Source organism: Pocillopora verrucosa, chromosome 4 (assembly GCF_036669915.1).
Source record: "Pocillopora verrucosa isolate sample1 chromosome 4, ASM3666991v2, whole genome shotgun sequence".
NCBI lineage: Eukaryota > Metazoa > Cnidaria > Anthozoa > Scleractinia > Pocilloporidae > Pocillopora > Pocillopora verrucosa.
In genome coordinates, this window is record NC_089315.1 from 14,041,208 (window position 1) to 14,064,744 (window position 23,537).

The 23,537-nt window shown below is 39.0% G+C and overlaps 2 protein-coding genes across 2 annotated transcripts in view; one reads left to right on the forward strand and one right to left on the reverse strand.

Moving 5' to 3' along the window:
* LOC131772932 (uncharacterized) overlaps positions 1-2,550 on the reverse strand; it is a 24,282-nt gene extending 21,732 nt beyond the window's left edge. Inside the window, exon 1 of the mRNA XM_066165009.1 lies at positions 2,441-2,550. The gene's annotated coding sequence lies outside the window, so the exon portion shown is untranslated. The remainder of the gene's footprint in view (positions 1-2,440) is intronic.
* The window catches only part of LOC131772952 (nuclear pore complex protein Nup214), a 22,607-nt gene extending 981 nt beyond the window's left edge, over positions 1-21,626 (forward strand). The window contains exons 3-33 of the mRNA XM_066165013.1: positions 403-474; positions 972-1,120; positions 1,226-1,274; positions 3,051-3,200; positions 3,296-3,366; positions 4,304-4,364; positions 4,746-4,843; positions 5,577-5,674; positions 6,498-6,564; positions 7,006-7,306; positions 7,550-8,643; positions 9,169-9,387; positions 9,795-9,857; positions 10,155-10,313; positions 10,903-10,973; positions 11,281-11,329; positions 11,819-11,898; positions 12,685-12,738; positions 13,043-13,115; positions 13,212-13,306; positions 13,727-13,803; positions 14,431-14,514; positions 15,047-15,591; positions 15,719-16,609; positions 17,041-18,202; positions 18,665-18,774; positions 19,020-19,063; positions 19,332-19,488; positions 19,978-20,192; positions 20,737-20,772; positions 21,452-21,626. Coding sequence (XP_066021110.1) covers positions 403-474; positions 972-1,120; positions 1,226-1,274; positions 3,051-3,200; positions 3,296-3,366; positions 4,304-4,364; positions 4,746-4,843; positions 5,577-5,674; positions 6,498-6,564; positions 7,006-7,306; positions 7,550-8,643; positions 9,169-9,387; positions 9,795-9,857; positions 10,155-10,313; positions 10,903-10,973; positions 11,281-11,329; positions 11,819-11,898; positions 12,685-12,738; positions 13,043-13,115; positions 13,212-13,306; positions 13,727-13,803; positions 14,431-14,514; positions 15,047-15,591; positions 15,719-16,609; positions 17,041-18,202; positions 18,665-18,774; positions 19,020-19,063; positions 19,332-19,488; positions 19,978-20,192; positions 20,737-20,772; positions 21,452-21,491 — 6,434 coding nt within the window. The 3' untranslated portion in view covers positions 21,492-21,626. The remainder of the gene's footprint in view (positions 1-402; positions 475-971; positions 1,121-1,225; positions 1,275-3,050; positions 3,201-3,295; positions 3,367-4,303; positions 4,365-4,745; positions 4,844-5,576; positions 5,675-6,497; positions 6,565-7,005; positions 7,307-7,549; positions 8,644-9,168; positions 9,388-9,794; positions 9,858-10,154; positions 10,314-10,902; positions 10,974-11,280; positions 11,330-11,818; positions 11,899-12,684; positions 12,739-13,042; positions 13,116-13,211; positions 13,307-13,726; positions 13,804-14,430; positions 14,515-15,046; positions 15,592-15,718; positions 16,610-17,040; positions 18,203-18,664; positions 18,775-19,019; positions 19,064-19,331; positions 19,489-19,977; positions 20,193-20,736; positions 20,773-21,451) is intronic.
* The last annotated feature ends 1,911 nt before the right edge of the window (positions 21,627-23,537 follow it).

The window sequence follows — 23,537 nt, forward strand, 5'->3', positions numbered from 1 at the left end:
GTGTTGTTTCTTTCTTGGAATGTGTACTTATTGAGTTTTAAACAAAATGAGCCTAGCAACTCCTTATCACCCACGAGTGACCAAGACAGAATTTCTCCTCACAATAGGGAGGGTGGAGGAGTTTTGACTTGTTGCCTGAAGATCTAAATATTACTTTTTTTCTTTCGGAACTCAATTTTCTCTCCTCTTTGCTTTTGGTTATAAGAGTAATGTATTTATCGAGATCGAGACAAAAAGTGCACCTTTACTTGTTTGTGTACCAAGGAGAGAATTCAATTAAAACAATTGTATCAACTTTATTTTTTAATTTCTTTCTGATTACTATTGTGCTCTACATTATTTCAATTTTAAACTCAAGATTATATATCATACGGGACATTGCATCAATATTTATTGTAACAGGAACAAGAGTGATAAAAACTGAAACCATTGAAAGAATTAATGAATCTGATGAAGGAAGCATGCAGAATGTTGGTAAGTTGTTGAAAGAACCCTTAGAACCACCACCACCCCCCCCCCCCACCCACCCTCTCAAAAAAAACAAACAAAACTGCATATGTGTTACCCTTAGCCTGTTTAAGATGAAACTCAAGGGGTCACTATGTAGTATTTTGGGGAAACCTACTTCCTTCAGTGGTGGCTTAATTCTTTGGTGCATCAGTACCTCAATAGTTGTCCAGTTCTTTTCTCAAAAATGAGTACATTCAGAGCTAAGTTACAGCCATATATCATTGCAAAATTGATGCAGCTTTGAATCAACAGGGATACTTTGAATGATCTTTTAAATTAAACTTGAATCTTGAAACTTAATATACAGAGGGCTATAAGCTGATGAGAAAAAAAAAAAAACAGGAAGTTACCAAACTTGCACATTAGGGGAATTTTTGACATGCTTGAGTGTTGTTATGATGTCATCCTGCAGGGATCCATTTGTCTAACAATGATAGGGTATTTTTTATTGTATCTTTCAGTGGCAACTTGCCCTTCAACCTTCAAAGAAATTGGTCATTCTGTACAGTTTGTGGGTCTTAGCAGTAATGATTTGACTCTGTCTGTCTGCTATGTGAATGGAAATCAAACTCTCTTGAATCTCTATGATGTTCCAACCCTTGGAAGTTCTGTATGTTGTAATTGTTTGTTTTGTTTTGTTTTACAATTATGATTTGTTTCATTCTACACTTCTCAATGTATCTGGCTCCCTTTGATAAACTTTTCGTCATTTCAGAACACATCAAATGCCAAGTTTGGTGACACAATTCTTACAAGTGATGCAGGTACACATTGTTTAGAACTAAGTTTCAAGTCTGCAAATAACAAGCTATCATCTTACAAATATTTGCCAACTTTTTGGTTGTAATGGTCAAATGTTTAAGGTGTCCAATACAATGTATTACAATAAAGGGTTTAACTTAGAGCATGGATCACTTTGCTTTTTGAATGAACAATACGATTACAGGTACAATTCCTGTAAAGCTCCGAGTGAAAACATGCTTTGTTGAACAATGCCATCTTCTTTCGAAAGCTTGCAAAATTACAACTTGTTGGTGTGAATTGGATTCTCAAATTTTGAGAGCCAACCAAGCAGCCTATTACAAGAAGTATATTATCCTGTGCTACTTCTTTCATATCTCAACTTATATGAAAAACTAGTATTGGTACAGGACGTACTGTAATTTTGAAAAAAATACATTCATTGCTTATGAGAGGTTAACAATTTTTTTTCATCTAAGCAGATTTGCTTCTTTTCTGGTAAAACTATTTAGTAGCACAGCAAAAGACCTGATGCTTATTATTTACAGGCTTGAAGTTAACGAAGTTATTTTAAAAATTATGATTACTTCAAAAATAATCTTCTGACAATCTACGTCTAATTGAGCATGATACAGATTATATTAAACATACCTACAATACCGCTCGCCTATATGTTAAATGTGCAGACGAATTTAATACGCCTAGACGCAGGATAGTCAGACGCGCATTTATACGACTTTTTTGCGGGCACGGTCGAAAAAATTCGCGACTCATGTGCCGTTGTTATTTGGTGCTGTAAGTTTCCTTTATAGTACATTGTTGTGTAAAACAAAGAACTTCTTGGTTTGAAAAATGCGACTAGTCGACAATGGGAAATTTACATAATGAAAAAAGCTATTATGTTACACTCACGCATGTCGCATTGCTTCGGGAATTTATCGACTAACGAGCAGTAGCAGTAGATTTGCTTGATTTGAGTTGTTGATGAATCAAGAGGGAAGGAAAATGTCTCTTACAGAAGACATCGAAACACTCGTACCATTAAGCGAGTAACGAAGCGAATACTCACTAATATGCTTCCCAATTTATTCATTGCAATCAGCGCCCCCTAGAATGTTTACGCATTGGGAATGTAAACAATTTGGTGTTCGCATTGCGCGTGCTTATTTCTTCGAAACTTCAAACTTACCTCGATCACTTTCGATGAGGAACAGAAGGTGAACATCGATCGATGATCTGACAAATTATGAAACAAGAAGCAAATTCGGTTTCGCATAAAAAATTTGCATACGAGTCCGAACAAGGCTTAGTCGTGACCAAACTGTAACACAACACCATTATCATAAGCACTTCTTAGTTTTTGTTTAAAAGGCGAGATGAATGAATCAGTTTTCGAGAACAGCATGTTCACCGATGATAAAAGCTATAAAATAAGCATTCATTCAGAACGCGACAACTAGTTACAAACGAGTGCTTTAGCTGATTCTACCGAAATACGATACACTGAGAATAAACAAATTGTATTAATTTATTGCATATTCTTTTTGTGAACAGAATAAATTTTTACATAACGTTATACATCATCATTAAAGTATATGTTGGTATGAATGATGTGCTTCATCGCTTAGTTTCTAAGTTATCACATGTACTCATTTTGCACGTGATTTGCTGGGATGTTTTTGTCACGTTATTTACAATGTAACATGATACTATATATATCAAGGGAGACCAGTTAATAACTTGCATGTTGTTAGTTGCAAAATAAAGTAATGTTTATTTGATAATTATTTCTTAAACAGGAGTAAGTGTTGCAAACCTTCTCTGGAACCCTGGTTTTCCTGGTATCTTTGCCATTTGTTTTAGTTCTGGAGCTGTGTCAATAATGGAGCTTACTGAAACTGAAATCAAAACACTGGCTTCTCTTCCAGGAAGTGTAAATGCCAATGCAAGTAGGTGTTATTAAGTCACTTAATTGCATTTTTTTTCTTTTATATGAATTAAAGTCAATTATGGACAAGAAATGATTTGAGAATATTTTTACTAGTTTGTTGGAGTCCAAAAGGAAAACAGCTTGTTGTTGGACACAGAGATGGCAGTTTAACACAGTATTCACAGGTACAATTCAAACTAACTTTAAATCTTCATGTTAGTGCTTGGGGCAACTATAACTTGTATTTCAAATTTAGAACAAGATATGGGCACTTTCAGGTAGTAATCAGAAAGAGTTTGCAGGTCAAGAAACAGGGCATATTTCATATTTCTTAACCAAAAATTTGGCTGGACCAATGATTGTTTTATGACATAGCATTTTTGAATTAACAACAATACGAACTTGTAGTAAAATGCAAAAGGTGGTCATGATTTTTAAATGGCATAATACCAGTAGTTTGTACTGGTCATTTTTTTTTTTGCAAACTTGGCCTTGTTTCTTATAAAACTGAAACCTGGATGGTATAAATACACAATAAAGCACAAGGAAATTCTTAGTGAAAAAGGTATTTTAGTGAGGGGGGGAGGGGGGGGGTGGAATCATCATATTAGTTATTGTTATAAAAGGTCATGCTGGCAATAAACACAACCAAAACATGTATTTCATTTCTTGTCCATAAAGGTGGGTGGAGGAGCTAGGGGGGTATTTTTTAAGTTTTGACCAGTAGGAACTGGATGCATGCTTTTTCACCAGGGACAATGATTTTGGGGTGGTACAACTTAGAGTATTTTTGGTATACTATGCTTGGGAAACTACATGTTTTTTAGCACTTTTGCTGATCTTCTCCTCAGATCTGTACCATTTTTAGCATTGATTGTGACATCCCTCACATCCTTTTTGTGATGTCCCTCACAACCTTTTGAATTTAAAATTCTAACCTTTAATTAAAAAATTGATTTATTCATGTTATTTGGTAAAGAGTAAAGTATGGTTTGTTTTCAAACCCTTGGGTGAAATTAAAATAATAGGTGAGAAGTGATATTACTCTTGAATATTGATTTCTAAGTTCACTGGGTTCAGTTTTGTAACATGTTCTTTATTATCTAAAATGATTCTCTTTAGGCTTTGGAAGTTAAAAAGGAAATAGAATGCCCTGAAATTTTTATTGACGATCCTCACTCAGGTATTGAAAATTGTAATCAGTGGCAATGTCTCCCTTCCTCCAAATAAGAATTGAAATGCAATAGCACATGTATATTGACACAACTTCAACTTTTTCTACCCTATTTTGATGTAAATTACCTTTGCTTCACAAATAATCTTTGCGAGCTGTTCATTGATTCAACTATTTCAATCCACTTTCTTTTGCTAAATAGTTAAATTGTGTACAGTACATACAGGTATAAACCAACATCCATTTATTGCAATACTTACACTGTAGTCTTGTAAATTAGTGAAGTCACTTATATACTGTATTTCTTGACTGACTGATTGATTGATTTATCATTTGATTCATTCTTCCAATATTTAACTTTGTTAACAAATTACTTCATGTGATATTTAGTGACGGATGTGCTGTGGATTACTGCAACATTGTTTGCTGTTGTTTACTCCAGCTTTGAGGAAGGGGATGCTCCACAGTTTCTGCTTATTTCCACTCCTGTAAGTTTAAATGTTATTTAGTATATGTTTTGGATCAAACATTTTCTTGGTTTAACTTTTCGAAAGCAGTTAGTACAGATCAGTTTGATTCTTATTTACTAATCTTGTATTTGTTATAATCATAATCTGAAACACAGGAAAATACAAATCAGGGTAATTTGAAAATTTTCACACCAAGAAAAATTCCAACCTTGACATATTCAAGGACAAACCATGTACCTTTGTATGTAGCTTGAAAATTTTGAGGGGTTTTTTATTTTAGCAAATTTTGTGTACAGTTATGAATCAAAAAAAAATATTGGTAAAGAAAAGGCCACATTTACTTACTATTTAGGACAAAATGAAAGTCTCTACATGCAAAGCAGTGTCAATTCATGTTCTTTTTATTTTGAGTGACATGGAATACCCATCAGGCTACAAATTTGTTGACTGCACACATGCACAGCTCCTGCTTATTAACTTGACTAGCTAAAATTTTTTAAAATAGGTGCTTTTCCTCTTTCTTTATGTTCTGTTACAAGAAACCACAAAAATAATTTCCCATCAGAAAACTTAACTCTTCTTGAACGGCAAAATTTGTTTCCCCTGACGTGGAAAACATGGCCTTTAGGCAAAATAAACTGAGCAAAATATTTGTGCTTTGCAGTCTAAAGATGGTTTGAGCAAAAAAGATATTTAGTACTATTGAACAGTGACAGAAGTTGAGCTCTATTTTTCCTCTTTTTGCTCTTAGAGAGATGAACCAAAGAAAATAATAAACTTTGATGATATCTACTATGTGATGAGCGAGGAACGGCAACCCATGTTTTACTTAAAACTCATCACTGAATGGTAAGAATAGTCTAAGAGAATTTTAGCAGAGCTCAGCATAGCCCCATAATGATACAAAATTGTAGTAACCCATCAAGCCAAAAAAATTTGGACTTGACACTGTATGGGCGTCCATACAAGGTGCTACTTTTAACATGTGTGGTCAACTGTACTGCGGGCACGCCAACGCCACAGCTTTGTCCAGTAGTCCAGTGGTCATTGCACTGGGCTCCGAGTCAGATGACCCAGGTTCTAGTCCTGGCTGGGGCAAGGCGTTGTGCCCCTGAGACATGTGGGAAAAAAAATGGGAACTCCACTTTTAGGCTTGGCTAAATCTATATATTATGAATTTCTGACTAATTTAAATGGACCATACAAAATTCATCTAGTGGCAATTAAAGAACTATTCAACTAAACACTATGTTGTTTTCTTAGTAATATTTATTGGGTTTTAATCACAAAATTGGACATTTCAAAGCAAAATCTTGACAAATTGCCATTAATACACCTTGTCAAAAATATTGGAGGACAGGTGCTATAAAGGTACCCATAGAAACATACTGTAGAAGGGCCCCTGGGCACACCACATAACATTGACAATTATCCTGTTACATGACTTTCTTTTCATAATGCTTAAATTGCATTTATAGCTGTAGCTTGTCATTGGTATTGAATAGTCCATTTAGTTACCCTTATGGTAGTGAGAGATTAATTTTAGTATAGTAACCTCGTTAGCAACACAGAGAGCACCATAGAAACCAAACCACTGCCTAAGCAACAAATACTGTCAGTTGTTTCACTTCAATAAAGTAACACTCTAACTGTGTAGATACTTCTGTTTTAGGAATATTTTGATTTCAGCATGTTCCAATGGGTTTGAAGCTGCTGTACTTGGGAAGTATGGAGGAGAGGTATGATGTTGTTTTATTGAATTCCTTGATGCATAACTTTCGTTTTGCATGTTGAATTTTCAAAATGGACTTGCATAGCTCAAAAATATGAATTGACGCAGTAGCTCCCTTGAAATTTATTTGTTTATGACATTTTTAATTAATTTCCATTGCTTGAGCCCGCTCTAAGATTTATGTGCTGCTACTGTAAAAATAAAGATATTCTTTTGGCCTTCCATTTTTCAGGTATATTTGTAAATATCAAAAATTAGTAAATAATGATATTCTCTGGTTAAAGAAGAGATAAAATGTGGAATTGATACTCTTGAAAATGACAATTCTGAAGGGCCATTGCATCACACAGTGATTTAGCATAGTCGTATGTTGTCCCTCAAAGAATATTTTTTAAGTATTGTGAGACTGCACTATTGATACTTCCTTGCTTTCCTTGTATTTGAACAGGCTTCTACTCCTTGGGAAAAGTGGAATGCTGAAGAAAATGGTCGTGCAGAAATGCCTTTGACTAACAACAATGATGAAACATTTCCTATGGGATTGGCATTTGACTTTAGATCAACCAAGCCCATTTTAGAAGGAGAAAAAAAGCTTCCCCCGGCCCCAATGATGATGCTTCTATCAACAGATGGTGTCCTGTGCCCATATTACATTGTTAATCAAACCCCTAATGTAGATCAAGGTATAATTAGAGTTCCAGAACCTTTACCACTTGGAGGACAAAGAAAGGCAATAGCATCAAAAGCAGGTGATGAATTGTACTTCGGAATTCCTTCCTATAAAGCATTTTAAAAATGTGTAGATTTTGCAACCCAAACCTTTCTTTTTTTTTCTGTGAATGTACTTTCAACTCAGTAATCTTTTGAACATTGTAAATAAGCAGGAGACTTCATTTCCAATGTTATTTCTACAAATTCCAACATTAATGACTGATTCAAATCAAGGGCCTTTGTCATTTACCACTCCAGGGATATTATTCTTTTCTCATCAGGTTCTGTTCCTAAAGGGAATGTTTTGCCAACCTTTGGTACTGCTAGAGACCTCCCTACTGGTGTTTTCTCACAGACCACAACATCTGGCTATTTCTCTCCAGGTGGTACCTCTTCATTTGCAAGCTCCAAGCAAACCACTCCTTTGGCATCTGGAACTCCCTTGTCAGACAAATCAGGGAACCTTCCAAGTGGTACCTTTTCATTTGCAGGCCCCAAAGAAAGCACTCCTTTGACATCTGGAAGTTCCTTGTCAAGCAAATCAGGAAACTTTCCAAGTGGTACCTTTTCATTTGTAGGCCCTAAAGAAACCACTTCTTTCACATCTGGAACTCCCTTGTCAGGCAAATCAGGGAACCTTCCAAGTGGTACCTTTCCATTTGCAAGCCCCAAAGAAAGCACTCCTTTGACATCTGGAAGTTCCTTGTCAAGCAAATCAGGAAACTTTCCAAGTGGTACCTTTTCATTTGCTGGCCCTAAAGAAACCACTTCTTTGACATCTGGAACTTCCTTGTCAGGCAAATCAGGGAACCTTCCAACTGGTACCTCTTCATTTGCAAGCTCCAAGCAAATCACTCCTTTGGCACCTGGAACACCCTTGTCAGGCAAATCAGTCGACCCTCCAAGTGGTACCTTTCCATTTGCAGGCCCTGAAGAAACCACTCCTTTGACATCTAGAACTCCCTTGTCAAGCAAATCAGGGAACCTTCCAACTGATACCTTTTCATTTGCAAGCCCTAAAGAAACCACTCCTTTGATATCTGGAACTTCAGGGAATCTTCAGTCTGGTACCTTTTCATTACCAGGCTCAATGCTAACTGTTCCTTCGACAGCTGGAACTTCTTCCTCAGGTACATCTGGGAACCCTACAGCCAGTGTATTTTCATTTTCAAGTGATAAGCAGTCAGGGCCAATACCCTTTAAACCTACTGCACAAGTGCAAGCCACAGAATCAGGGAAGCCCTCAAGAAGTAGGCCTCCTCTTGTGAAACCCACTCCTATCACTCAATTGCAGCCAGATAGTCAAGTAAAGACATCTTTTCAACCAGCACCAACTACTGCTGCAACCTCCATAAAGGCACCCTCTCAACCTCAGGTATTACACAATTTAACTTTACAATAGACGATGGGCATCAATAAAACTCATTAACTTACAGCCTTGTGCTATTTACGAGGCCCCTTAGCGCAGTGTTATGTCAATTTCAATTGAGTAAAAACTACTTAATCATTGAAAAATGAGTTCCTTAATTTTTTTTCATACCTTGCTTGATTCAGAAATGCAACCACAATATTTTCAGAGGTTGCTTTGCTTGGGAGATCACCAAATTTTTTTTTTAGGCCAATGGCACAAAGAGCTGAAATGAATGGTGCTCCTTACAGGATTTAGCCTTGCTATGCTGCTTTTAAAAACGATGATCAGAATTTGCGATAACTCAATATTTGTTCAAATTATTTTTTAGGAAACCAAAAAGAATTGTATTATAAATCTGTCAAGAGATTGGGCCACATCGAACTTTCAATACTGCGTATGTACACTGTTGATTCCTTTGATAAAGGAAGTCACACTGAAATATATAATTAAGGTTTAGAACAAAAGACAATCTGCTCTGTTCCCTCTCAGGTTGCAGGACTAAGCTTGCCATCAACACCGAAGCTAACATCTGCTAAACAACCAGCTGGGCATGTAACAAAGGAAGATCAGCCCAGTCCTTTTACTTCAAGACAAGTGCAGAGGATCGAGGGAAGCTTAAGTTTTACTGCAAATTCTCCTTCACAGAGCTTAAAATTACTTGGGCAATCAAATGCCAGAGAAAGTGCAAAACAGGAACGCACCAAAAAGGTAATTTATTTTTCTCAATTTTATTGTTTGGAAGAGATCTCTGTTTGTGTTAGAATCCCAACTCTGGCCAGTTCCAGATTTTCATATGGATTGTCTGAGTTACAGATATCTCATCTGTCAGCTAGGTCCTCCATATACAGCAAATGTGTTGGAGTCCTACACTTTTTGTCACAAAGGAACTTCATACTGCTATTATAAGCGCTGTTATGAGAATTTTGATTGGAGACTCACACGTCACACGTTAGTTGGTGGCTTTTGTAAGTCCGAAATGATTGAACGAATTGTTTTCAATTTGTTATAAACATTTTGCAAACAAGTTCCAATTGACTGGTCGGTTCTACGTAATACTATATGCAAAGTGTGATTCAATTTACCTCTAATTTGATGTAATCCTTACTTTTTCTTAGGTTGCTCCAGTTGCAAAAGAAAAAACAATGGAAGCATCTGTGTCAGAGACTATCCATGAAACAGTAATGTCTTGATTACTATGGCAGGAAACTTCAATTATCTTTGTAATTTAACCGCTATCGTTGAGAGAATATCGTGGGTATTTAGCTCTCGGATATGCCCCGAGACCGCAATGGAAGGAAAGCAAAAATGTTTTTACCTCCAAATATAATTAAATTAGTTTTTTTCCCGTTGTTGTATTTATCGACTGACTGTCTTTAAAAATACCCTGACTTTCCTTTAGGATAATTTTATAACTCTTACGTGACATGATAATACTTTCCTCTCATTTAATTTCTGTAATGATTAACATTTTATAGATTAGCCTCTTTAACGAAGAAATGGCAAAATTGGGAAGTAGTGTAAAGAGCATGCAAAGGAAGTGTCGTCTTACTGACGATGATAAGGAGCTGGCTTCATTCAGGAGGGCAACCGATGAAGTTGGTCGAAATCTCAAAGACATCAAATTGGCCACAAAGGTTTGTACTTTAGTTAACCCCATGATTCTGTAGAGTGATCAGCAGCTAAATTTTCTGTCTTTTTTTTATAATCTGTTGAGCAGACCTGAAGACAAACAGGTAGATACGGGTCAAACCACTTCTTTGTGTTAGTTCTTTTTTTTTTTGTAATTTGTTGTTGTTGTTTTTTTTAATTTCTTCTCAATTGCAGTACCCAAGTAAATCTGTGTCATCATCCTCATAGTAAAACAACCTGTATATTCGGAAAGGTTGTGGATAATATGGTAGTTAACTCTAGTATTGCTTGAATTGTTAACATTCGTGTTACGATGCTGTCACTTGTGATATAATCTACGTAGATAACGATGTTTCGACTGCATATTGCTTCTGTAATAGGCAGTGTGTTTGACTTCAACTATGTTTGCGTCAACTTGAAGCCAGGCTTGCTGCGCGAAATACGCCCGTTATGCTTTAGCCGAAAACTAACCAATCACAGGGGAGGATCAGGCCTCAAGGTTTACTCGTAGCCAATAAACTTTTTAGCCAGATTAAGACAGCAAAAATCGTGCCGTCGAAACCAGGCTCAGTCCTACCATTATTAACACTACAGGATCAACAAAATAACATTGACGAGGAGAAAAGAAAACTATTTGAAGCATTTGAAATGCTTGAAGATATCAGGTGCGTGCGTATCAGATGCAATTTTTGTTGGAGTTCATTAGATTTCAAAGCTAAAAAGTTCCCGTTCCCTTTTTGTTGCTGTTTTTCGGTGAGGGTGTCTGTTTGTTTATTATTTTTTTGCTTTTTTTCTAATTTCCTACTTTCTTTAATTGTATGATGTGGTTTCTTTTCTTAAAGAAATTAGATGACTAGAAGATCTAGTGATGTAATGATCGTTGTAAACATCAGCTTCGTTTTGTGGAGGCAGTTGATAACAGAATGTATCATCACAATTATAACTGCAACACGCACGTTTTTTATACATTAGGATTAGACAGGATAAGAAGAGCGATGCAAGGTATATTCAATTGCTTAAGGTATGAGTAGAACTGATCATTATATCGTACTTGTATGAGTAAATTCAAACGGAAAACATATTACATGATTGATTATGTATATTCGCTTTCACGCACTTGTTCTGAACGCAGCTTTTGACTTAAAAAAGCTCCCTCTAACAGGGCAATACTCTCTTTTACCGTCGTTCGAGGAGGAAGAATAGATATGCTCGTCAGTTAACCCGACCGAGAGATGGAATACTGAGATTTCAACCACCTTCCTTATGAACTTTTTTGGCGGCATGTCATTCAAACATTTGTAGTCTCGTATAGATGATAAACACAGTGGCCTTGATTTTGCTTGAAAACATCTTTATGTGTTTGTCCTTGGACATACGTCATATAATTATCTGTTCCTCGAAGCTTATCTGACGTTGTCGGAACAAGGGATGTCCGTTGACAAATACACCGTGTGAAAGAATATTTGTGCGCCATTAAGGGAATGTTATTTATTTTATTTTTGTTCGATAGTCAAGAGCTCTGGATCCTTTGAATACGAAGAAGATGAAAGAAATCAGAAAGCTTCATCTCTATCTTGATAAAACACTCAGGTGCGAGTTAATTCATGTTTTTTTTTTAATCAACACTTAAGTGTATTCTTTATTAGTGAATGTACTGCGACTATGCCACGGCCAAAGCGTAGTTACACACGTATTGAGGACAGTCAAACCTGTATTAAGCGGGACTGTGTTAAAAGGTCAACCTGGTTCAACGGCCTTTTTGTGTTCTTTTGCTACTGTATCGAATGGTCCTTTGAAGCGGAACCACTCAATTAAAACTAAGAGTAATCTTTCCCATAAAATTTAATCCACTTTCATCTCCCGAAATCAAGGTTAGTAGTATTTTTGAGCGAGTTTTAGTACATTAAGTGGTAAATTAGGACATAACATGAAGCTTTTTATCGTTTTTTTAAATACCCATTTCTGTGGAACCTGTATTAAGCGGTCACCCCGTGGGTGACCGCCTGATAGAGGTTTGACTATAGATGGCTTCTCGATTAAGTGTCGTAAAACTAAAACCAAAGTAATCATAATTCCAAATCAGAGATGGGTAAGGAAATTATCTCAGTGAGTCATGAGGACCCAAAGGGCGGGAAAACGCGAAAGAGCAAATGGTAATTGCTTTTACTTTTGTATCTGATTGGTCGAGAGGGGTGGCGCGAGTTTGCTAAACAAACCACAGAGCCAAGTAAAGAAGGATCGATGCAATCTCGGAATTTCTCTCGATAATCATTTGAAAATTGTCGTATTTCTCCATCCACTCCGTTCACGTATGTACTGATCAAGTATTGAGTTAGTACAAATACATGTATTTTATTTAACCTACTGTTTTCTTAGAGACGTTATCATGGTTCTTGACGAACAGTGGAACAAAGAGAATGAACAGAAAAGGTAAGCACGAGGAAGACAGCAGTGCATTACGGCTTAGTTGAAGTATCTTAGGCTCTTTAATTTTTGCCTAGTCTCCCTATTTAGTCCTTTTATCGCAACTTCTTAACAAGACAGCTCCCCTTTGCAGCAGAAGGCGGCGGACTGGAAAAGTTTTTTCATGGTCCATACCTCTTGCGTTGTTTATCGCGTCACCCCAACCCCCCCTCCCCCTTTCCAAACAATCCCATGAGCGATTGCGCGGCGACATTTGTTCTCAGGCTATCACTCTTTTCCAAAATGAGCTATTGTTTCGCTTCAATTGAAGGTCTATCCAACGTCCTGCGCTAGCCGAAGTTTACCAGACACTGAGGATGCACCAAAAGATAGCACAAGATCAGGTGAGTCTCAAAGATATTCATTCTCATTCATGTGGTATCTCGACGGTTCGTATCTGAACATAAAACCTTATTTCACTGTTTGATTCGATTTGTCAGGGGGTCAAGTTGGACAAAATTGTACAAGGAATGAAAAATCGCAACCTGGTGTCAACCTCTTGGCAAAGAAATCCGATGACTACAACACCTTTAAGGTATTAGATTAATTGTATTTTACAAATCGACTACAATTGTACATCAATGTCAGTATTCACAATCCACTCCTCAAATAGTTGTGTGTCGCAGACGAGTCTAAGCGAGTTTGAATTTGGCATTCGAAACAAAAAGCAAATCGTTTCATAATTGAAATCCGTGATGTACCTTTTGCTCAAAAAGATAAAGTACAACGCCCAGTTTCAGCTTGCTTACACAAGTCTTGACCTGTGAGCACGTGAGAGTTTGTACAGTTTGGTAAAATATTTTACAATTCAACTTCATCACTGCCTTTCTCTTTTAGCTGAAATTGATATCCACTGAAAATTACAATTAATTATTCCCCTTCCCTCGTTTTCTTCTGTTATTATTTTATTTATTATGCTCTATTGTTTAAATTTGAATTTTATTTTCCATTTCAGAGATGACGTTTCCTCTTTAAGTGACCCCTTTTCTGTTTCGAAACTGGGATTAAAATCACCTACAAAACCCGTCTCAGGTACATTTAAACCTATTCATATACAATGGTTTTGGTAGTGGAACACCTCAGCCATTTTAAACTCTGGTTACCCATTAATCATGCACTGTACCAATTGTTTACTACACTTTTGTTCTTTTTGTGAAGAGTTTGGCTTCCATTTTTCCTCGTACTCAATCAAGGTGTATTTATATCAAACATTTTCAAAATTGAAGAAGGATCAAAATGCCGTTTCTAGGGGACAACTACCAATGTAGCCCTATTTTATCAACTCAACTCGCCCTCCCATAGTGATTCATACTGAGTGAGCGATTATGGGGTACATTTCGATTGCGTGTCGGGGAACTGAAACCAGAGTAGGCACAGCCAATCAGAGCAGGCACAGCCAATCAGAGCAAAGGAAAATATCACATGGAGGTAATAAGAAACAGGCAAAGTGCCTGAAGTGCGGGAAAACGCGGATGACCAAATCGTGTTTGGTTTTAGTTGAATCTGATTGGTCGAGAATTGGTGCAAGTTTTTGGGATCAATCATAGAGCAAGTTAAAGCAAAACCAATGCAATCCAGGATCACTTTGTCACTCATTTGAACATTACTCTCTATTTTGGTGAAAATATTATTTTGGATATTTCTATGGTTATTTTACAGCTCCAATATCCCCTGAAAAACGAGCCAAGCTTAGAAACATGTTTCAGAAACGGAGAACTACCCCAGTGAGAAAAAGCATGCCTGGTAAGTCTTGTTATCGTTATCATTATTGTTATTACACACTGCAAACTTTGGTCAGCTTCAATGGTTCTAACGCCAACGGGGCTAGTCCAGTTTGGCCCGTTGTATTTGCCATTTTGTTTCGCCATACCAGACTCCCTTTTTCCTTAGCTGCTCGGAGCATCCATTGGCTTTATTTGTGAACAATATCTGATGGTAGCGGATGTTGCGATTTGATGTTCCTTTGTGGACGAGGCTAAAAAGATGGTTACGTTGCTGAAAAAAAAATCACACGAAAGTACAAGTGTGCAGTCAGACTTTGTTCCTGAAAAGGAACGTGGAGTTAATATTCCCTGTTCTTTTCTCCATTGATTTGAATTTTGTAATCTACAGGGGAAACTCTACAGTACATTAGTTTTACCTGACATTGTCTGAAATAAAAATATTTCCAAGTAATTATGACTAATTATGATTCTGCATACGGTTCCACTTTAGCAGTGCCAGGGTTCTTAACCTTTTCAAAATACTCTTTACTAACTCTTAATTTTTTTTCCAGTTCCTCTTACGGTTAACAAGACACCCTTAGTGAAGCCGGCTAAGCCTGAAGAGTCATTCTTTTCTTCGACTCCTGCTCTAGAGCGAGGAGAAATGGCAGAACGATCCAAAGGTAGCTTTGAGCCCCTTGATGAGGCTGAAAGGCAAAGTGAAGAAAGCCTTTCCGAGGAAGAGTCCCAGGATGACGACACCAGTGAGGAACAAGAGCTTAATCCGTGTAGCGAAGTCCAAGAAACCCGTTCACGTGCGCCTGATTCGCAACCTGTACAATCTACAGTTAAAGACACTTCAAAGAGCGGTTTCAGTTTGGGGAATTCACAAGGAACGGCTGAATTAAAGGAGCCAGCGACTCAAACAGCGAGAGGATCAGCTGATATCAACAATTTGCAACAAGTCAGGGACAGTCCGAAGGCTGTTGCAGGTGGAGCATTTTCTGCAGTTGATAAGTCCAGTGATGAAGGCATTAAGACGTCAGAATCACAGGCACCTCAAGCTGAATCAGTCCAACCAGCAACTGGTTTTAAACTTCCTCCAATGAAGGAAGAGGTAAAGTATTTTTTTTTTGTTTTCACTACCTTTTTGTTTTTTTTCTCACCATTATATCTTCCTCGCTATTGTTCCCAATCTCTTCCGACACATCATCTTCGCTTTCTTTCTGTCGTTTCGTTTATAGTCCTCGCCTGCACCAGTGGTTCAGCCGAAAGGTGACTTTAAGCCCAATGTTAAGGTTATAAGCACAGAAACACCTCCGCACGTTGCTGCAGCTATGGCTGCAATGAGTAGAGCCAGTGCAACCCAAGGAACAGTTCAGTCAAGTAGCAACCTTGATCCTTCAGCGAGCATCGAACCAGTAACTCTGGTGACTTACAAACCACAGTCCCAAGGAAGTGCACCAACTAAGGACTATGATGCAGGCAACACTGCTGCGAAAGCAATTGCCGACGCAGCATTGATGGCCGCTACAGCAGAGGCCCAGAAGTCTTCCACAAAGCCTCAGTATAGCACAGAATTTGTCTTCAAATCCCCTGACAGTAGCAAGCCTGGCCCTCCAGTTGTCACTTTTAAGCCACCTGCCTCTCCGCCAAAAATAAATGAGAGTGGTACCAAGTTTTCTGCTGCTCCCAATGTCACTGTGAATCCAAATAGTGTAGTTAAACCTACATTTGCACCGCCATTGCCGACATCGTCCACGACGTCCAGAACTAGTGGGCTGCGGCAGCCTTTGTCAGGAACTCAGGCTATAGGCGGGTTCAGCTTTGCTCCACCGGCTGGAAGTTTATTCAACTTGGGAACTTCGTCTGGGACTGCCGTTCCTGCATTCAGTGCATTTAGTTTCAGTAGTAAAGCGAAAGACACAGCAGATTCCAAAGCTTCTAGTCTTACCGCTGCGGCAAGCGTTGAGTCACCTAAACCAGCAACTACTTCCTCGACACCAGCCGTGGGTATCACTCCTAGCGCAGGAGTGAGTAGGAATTTATTTGCAGCAGGAAATGCAGGTGAGCAAGCAATACCAACGAGAGGCGAACAAGAATTGAAGCAAGAAACTAGAAAGGATGAAGCGAAGGTGAGTCTTTTAAACTGGGTATTTTGTGATGGCTAATAAAAAATGGAAACGTCGTAGACTTTGAGGCTTGTGATGAAGATATTAAAGACATCGACTTTATTTCAGGTCGCTAAACACAAAATTGCAAGGCCTTCTTAAGTACTAACGTGATAGCGACTCACACAAATACATTTCCACAGTGTCGAGTTGTTAGTTAAAGACTGTAAACGATGAAGAAACGTAGACGACTTCATGGAATGGACTGGGTAAATTTGAAGTCCGTTCCCCCGACACGTTAAGTTGACCTTTTATTCTAAAGGAGGGTTTAGAATTTGCCAATTTTCACCTCAATTAGTGTGAAGTTCCAAATTAGCATCTGGAATTTACTGCTAGTTAGTACAAAAAAAAAAACTATGAAAAGGAAACTAGTGTTTTTTTCCTGTTTTCGACAGACCACCACAGCTTCATCTGTCTTCACTTCCAGAGAATTCGTAACTACGGGCACAGCAGCAGGGTCCTCGAATTCCGCTACAGCCACATTTGGTGGAGGGTTTTCTTCATCTGGCAATGTAAGTGGTCTATTTGGTTCTGCTGGTACAGGCAGTGGTTCCACAAGCATCATGAGCAACTTGTTGCGAACGTCTGCCATAGGAGGTATTTCAGCATCTGGTGATGCAGCACCTACGGTCAGCTCACTTCCCGAGGAGGTCCCTCTGCCTTTTAAAGGGACTCCATCTGAGAACAAAGATACCAGTGCTGCAGCCATAACTACAACATCCACCAGTGCATTTGCAAGTCCATTTGCTCAGGCCCTTTCAGGAAGTATGAAGTCGAGTTCGCCGTCTTTCACAAGTATAGGGAGTACATCACTACTCACTGGAAGTGCTTTTGGAGCTTCAACTATGACCGCTACGGCTGCCACGTCTGCTACGCCTGCATCCGGAGGTGAATTTGGCTTTTCTCTTGGTGGCGCTAAAAGTGCCATAACAGCTGCGCCTTCTGTCACCTCAGCAGGGAGTAGTGCATTTAGTTTCACAGCTGGTTCTGCATCATCTGCCTTTTCTGTGACAAGTAGTACGAGTCCTTTCTTCCCCAGTATCACTTCAGCTTCCAAAAGCACCTCTTCACCATTAGTAAGTTCTTCATTAACCACTTTTACAACACCGAAGTCAACAGACGTGGTTGCAAGTTCATCTCCAGGTTCTTCAACCTCAATTGCTACTACAAGTGGTCTGTTTGGAAAAATCACAAGCACCACAAGTGCTTTCGGTGCAGTTCTATCGACAGGCAGTAACATTTCTGGCTCTCAAGGCGCTACTTCAACTAGCACTGCCTCTGGAAACGTCTTCGGAGGATTCACATCAACTTCCTTCTCTCCCACTCCAGTGTTTGGAGCTTCAAGAGGCCTCACCTTCGCAAGCACTCCTCCAGCTTTCGGCGTCCCTGTCAGCAGCCAAGGTTCCACATTTGGTTCCACACCAGGATTTGGATCGCAAAGCTCAGCGACCGGCACAGGGTCGGGGACAGGATTTGGGGTATCTTCCACTGGGCAGTCACCTTTTGCTTCTACCACAAGTAGTGGGTTTGGCACTGCCTCCAAGCCAAATGAAAATAGTAAGTAAAAACCTTTATGTAAACTGTTGGGTGGTAATTTTCCATAGCCACATGACTTGTCTCTGGGTTGTTTATGAGAAGGCTTTACGAAAAGCAGGTTTCTCCGCTTTTCTTCCCTTCACATTGACCAACTCTCAGAATTCCAAAGAGACTTGCCACGTTTGAATTCTATTTTCATATTATATTTATAAGAAGAAAACTTTTGGAGTGCAGTCCCGTTGTGATAACTTGCAGCCTTCCTGCCGGAACCTTTAGGCAAAAAGTGTCTACCATATGTTCATTCACATTTTCAAGCAAATCCTCTCCTGTAAACATTGAAAACGAACTCCGTTAGAGCTAATTTGTTTCGCTGTCTGATACTATAACCTTCTGAGAATTAATTCATGGTAATTATAAGAAGCTGTCTGTCATGGTACCTTGGATACTAGTAACTTACTATAGACTGCCTTTTTTCTCCTTAAGCTCTAGGATTTGGATTTGGTGGCTTTGGTTTAGGTGGACAAGCAAGCCCACAGACTAGCAAGACGAACCCTTTTGGCGTCACGCAAGGATTACAGGCTCCACGTCTACACGTAAACTATGACTTTTTATTTTTGTGGCTGACATTCCTGACTGTTGAGTAATGCTTACTTTGTTTCAGAGCGTGGAATTGATAACGTAATGGCTGATTCCTTGTTGAATCATTTTAATGGGGACAAGGTTTGCAGAGATGTTTAGAAAATTGTTAACGCTCACTGCGCATGGTGTCGATTGTAGTTCCATAGCAATAGAAGTATGGCTACTTATGTCTGAGAAGTTTTCTCGTTTTTAACTGTAGAGTCTTCATTGTTTGGTGGGAAGTCAGGAGCTGATATTTTTAAGGTTGGTAATGTTAAAAAATATTTTTCTTACAATGCGACCTTGTGAAGTGTCTTTTACATTCCATCATGCTGCATCCTCGGCCATATTTAGTTCCTAATCAATCTTTGTCGTTTGTCTATGGATATCGAACAGGTGCCATTAAAATCGTTACGGAAATGTAGGCTTCCGCATGCACACCGTTTTTCTATTCTCTCTCTCTCTCTCTTTCTTTCATGGAGGTGGAAGGGGGTTAATTTTTATATGATTATTTATTCATTTTTAACGTCAGGCGAGTGATACATCAAAGCCAACGTTCGGCAGTGGTCCATTTTCTTCATCTGTGTTTGGTTCCCAGTCCACTGGTGGTTTTTCAGGAGGGCTCCTTCAGTGCTCCAGGTACTGGAGTAGGTGCCGGTGGTTTGGCTTTGGTGCTGCATCGCCATCAGGTAAAAGTCTCTCTTTACTAAAACGCTTCTTACGAACCGTCGCCGCGCATACCTTCCCAAAGTTCACGCAGCGCCGAGATTTAGTATTTTTGACTAGCAGGACGAATTCTGGTGGGAAAGAGAAAAACGCTCGTGCTGTATTTAACAGGCAAATAAAAGTAGGTCTTAGAATTAACGGTTTAAAGAGTTCTAAATTTGTCGTTAATTTTACAGCCAGTAAGCGCGTTTGTCTACCCTCAATCACGAATTAGAAAACAACCCATTTATTCTCTCTTGTGCTCCTTGATGAGACGGTGACGAACTTTCAAGAGAAAAACATAGCAGCAAACACAAGAAAATGAAAATGCTATAAAATGCTAACAGTTATCTGTAGTCACTGTATGATGAGTTTTCATGCATGGAAAGAAAATGTCAATTGCAGCTTTTGTTAAGGGAAATGTAAATTGATTTGAAGGTTTTCATAATGGCTTCTCAAACTTCTTATTTCAGCTTCCTCAGGGTCGGTACACCCCAACCCCTTTGGCTCACCTGCTGCCAGTGGGTCTGTGTTTGGTGGTGCTCCTGCGTTTGGGGTGTGCTCCTGCGTTAGGAGGTGCTCCTGCGTTAGGAGGTGCTCCTGCGTTTGGTGGTACTCCTGCGTTAGGAGGTACTTCCGCGTTTGGTGGATCCCCTCAAGGAGGTGTGGGGGCTAGTCCTACGGGAGGGTAAGACTTGTTTGTGTATTGAATGTTTATATGTTGTTTGAATTGAATTAGTTTTTACTGGTTGTTTAAGCCAGAAATACTATACGCGAGAGAGAGAGCTTTCGAACACTATTGTAAGTTAATGATCAGGATTTCGACTACCTTTCAAATAGGCGATGTCGGTGGCGTGTTCATATTTGTTTTTTATTATTTCTTTAGGTTTTGGTAGTCAGGCGTTGTGCTTTATTAGTTCCGTTGTTGCATTCAGCTGATTGGATCTGTTTGAACTGTAGACTTGTTTAATATACAGCGAATCAGCATCGGCTGCTCAGTAGTAAAAAACGAGAACAGAAATCACCGAAGTGTTGCCACTATTTGTTTTGACCCACTCCTCTCCCGCCCCTTCACCGATAACGAACTGAAATAGAAAAAACGCTAAGAAAATTGACTTGCACAAGGTAGACTGAATGAAAGGAATAAATTGTCCTTATTTCGGAAAGGTAACTTGTAATAGCTGCGATTTGAAAAGGAGTCACTCTTCTCTTTTACTTTGTATATTCACAAGGATCTTTGGAAGTGTCAATTCTGGTGGATTTGGACAGTAAGTTATTACTGACTTTTCCTCAATGTAACGTTGCCGTTATGGTCAGTAATGGTGGTCGAAAATGAAAATTGATTTTCACTCCTTTCCCAATGTAGTCCTATAATGATTAGAGTACACTGTTCAGTGTGTCATCATGGTGATCCCGTAAAACCCCTCATTGTGTCGTTGAAGTTCTAGTCTAGTCTTGAGAAATGAGTATTTCTGTCCCTCTGAAGCAGCGTTTTCTTCGACATCCATCCAAAAGTCTTTTTTTTTGGCAGTGACAAATTAAAACTCCGTTAAATTACTCAAAAGGACCTGAACTCGCACAGGTCCTAGAAAACTGGAAAGTCCTGGAATATTATTTTGGCCTTTTTCCATGACTGGAAAGTCCTGGAAAAAGACCACAGGTCCTGGAAAGGTCCTGGAAATCTGCTTAACTCAAGCAAGAACGTTTTCAGAACCTACGTTGTAAGAAATGTATGTAGACCGTAAGGAGAATTTATTTTGAAATGTTTGAAAATATGAAATGGGAATGAAAGGAACGAAGTGAAATTTGGAGTCTTGGGAAAATCAGAGTCCTGGAAGAGTCCTGGAAAAGTTCTTGAAATTTGTTTTCTGAAAAAGGGTACGAACCTGAAGGATGCGTGGCCACGTTTTTAATTTCTCATGTTAGACGTTGTTTTCCACCCTATAGATCTCAAGGCAGCCCACCTTTGGGGCTTTGGCCGGGCTAGTCTAACGTTCCTTCATTTGGAGCTGTGGCTGGTATGCCTGCCACTCAAGGGTTTGGTGGTATGCAACAGCCGCAACAAACATCTCCTGCTTTTGGCTCGTTCGGTGGCGCTCACAGTAAGTAGAACAAATTCGCTTTGTTTTATCGAAAATTGTGAAAAAAAAAAGTTTCTTGTTGTGTTTCTTTTTTTCCGGTGTGTGGTTTGCAAGTTTTAAAGTTTTCCCTTAAACTATTTGAAGTCATGTCCAAGCTTGTTTGAAACTTTGAAGAGTTACACCCTTTTTTTTCGCAAAGTCGCACCTGAATTTGTTGTCGTATATTATGTTCTTATCGCTTAATGACTCGAACTCCCGATAACCTCCCTGTTTCTTCTTGTCAAGAGATGAATGAACATAGGTCTTAGTGAGGGATCACCAGGTGTTCCATTATCTAAAATAGCAGTTATTCAAGCATCCTTATATTAAGCTTTTTTACCTAACTATTCACACTGCTAAGTAAGTTCATAGATCAAAACTCACGGGATGCTCCTATATCTGTGACAATTGTAGTTTGTTTCCTGACCGTAGGTCCCGGCGGTGCGTCGTTCTCACAGTGGAGGTGACGCTTAGCTGTCCTTTAATGACAGTTTCCAGGGGATAGTTAAAACAATTCTAGTATTTGCAGCGTCGTTGCACAGCTGCTCAACATAAGGCAGGGTCTATTAAAAAAGTTGTTGGTTATGATGAACGACTACAATTTGTGGTACAAGCAGTGGCATTGTATCTCGTTTTACCAGAGGTGAAGCTGAGAGCACCTTTGCCCCAACCCTAAGAAAGCCAACCTAAACGGCGAGGCCACGCAATATTCGGTATTATCAAGATAGTATCAACTGATATTCTCTTGGTATAATACCGTTTTGACTCTTGAAACTTTATAAACGGGCACAAATCATTCGGAAGATAATTTTTTTCAAAAATGGAAACCACCAAACCCACCGATGAAGTGGATTCTAATGTGGTCTTATGCGCACACAGGGGTATGGTGGCCCCTAACCACATTGCGCTTCCCGCTTTCCCCACGCAAAAGAAGGGAGAAAGGAAAAGAAAAAACTTGAGAGGGTTCTTTTTATAACCGCGGTCCCCATTTGCATTATAATTATTCGAGTGGGTGGTGAGATTGCTGGGCGGTATAAATTCAAAGGGGAAAACTCAACGAATTAGTGTGTTGCGCTGGTGACGTTTTGTTAATAAGGTTCCCACTCCTTCCTCTGTAAGCCCAAGAGTCGTCGGACGTTAATAATTCCCGGGGGGCTTTCTGAAAGTGGTTTCGGCGGTATAACACAATTATATATCTGGAGCAACTTGAATCAGACGTATATTAAAAAACACTCTAATAGACGCTCTGTTGCAAGTTTGTCTTCGGCTTCATCACTAGGATAAGGTTTTTGCAGCGCGTTATGGATGCGTTGTGGGGAGCTTGCTTGAAGCCGCGCAGACCATAATAGCTAGACCTAAAACTCGGGAGCATGCTTCCTCGGACTGGTTTTGCACTCGCTGAAAGGGATATTAAAATCCGGCGTAGCCTATCCAGTACTGGGTTTTTTTTACCCCTTACTTTGGGGAAAAAAAAAAAAAAACAAAATGGGGATTTGGGGGGGGGGGGGGGGGGGCCTTCCTCGATGATCAATTTGTTTTGCTTTAAAACATAAATATTCATTTATATTGATATTATCACATTACTGATTGACTACGCCTGGAGAACTATTCAAATGATTCGGGGCCGTGTCAAATACAACAACGTTACTTCCAAAAAGATGTACCTGCGGATCAACTCTGTTTCACTACCAAGATCTCAATATCAATTCTCTTAATGTCTGTCATATAATAGTTAACTATAGCTCAAAGAATTTGGTATTCAGTAATCAGACCACTCCTTATTGATATTTTTCTTCCCTCTCATGATCATCGTGTCACCTTTTCACTCGACACTGTACAATATTTGCAATACCAAGTTGATATTGCAAATATTGACTACCAAAGGTCCACTCTTGGGAGTGAAGGCGTTAAAA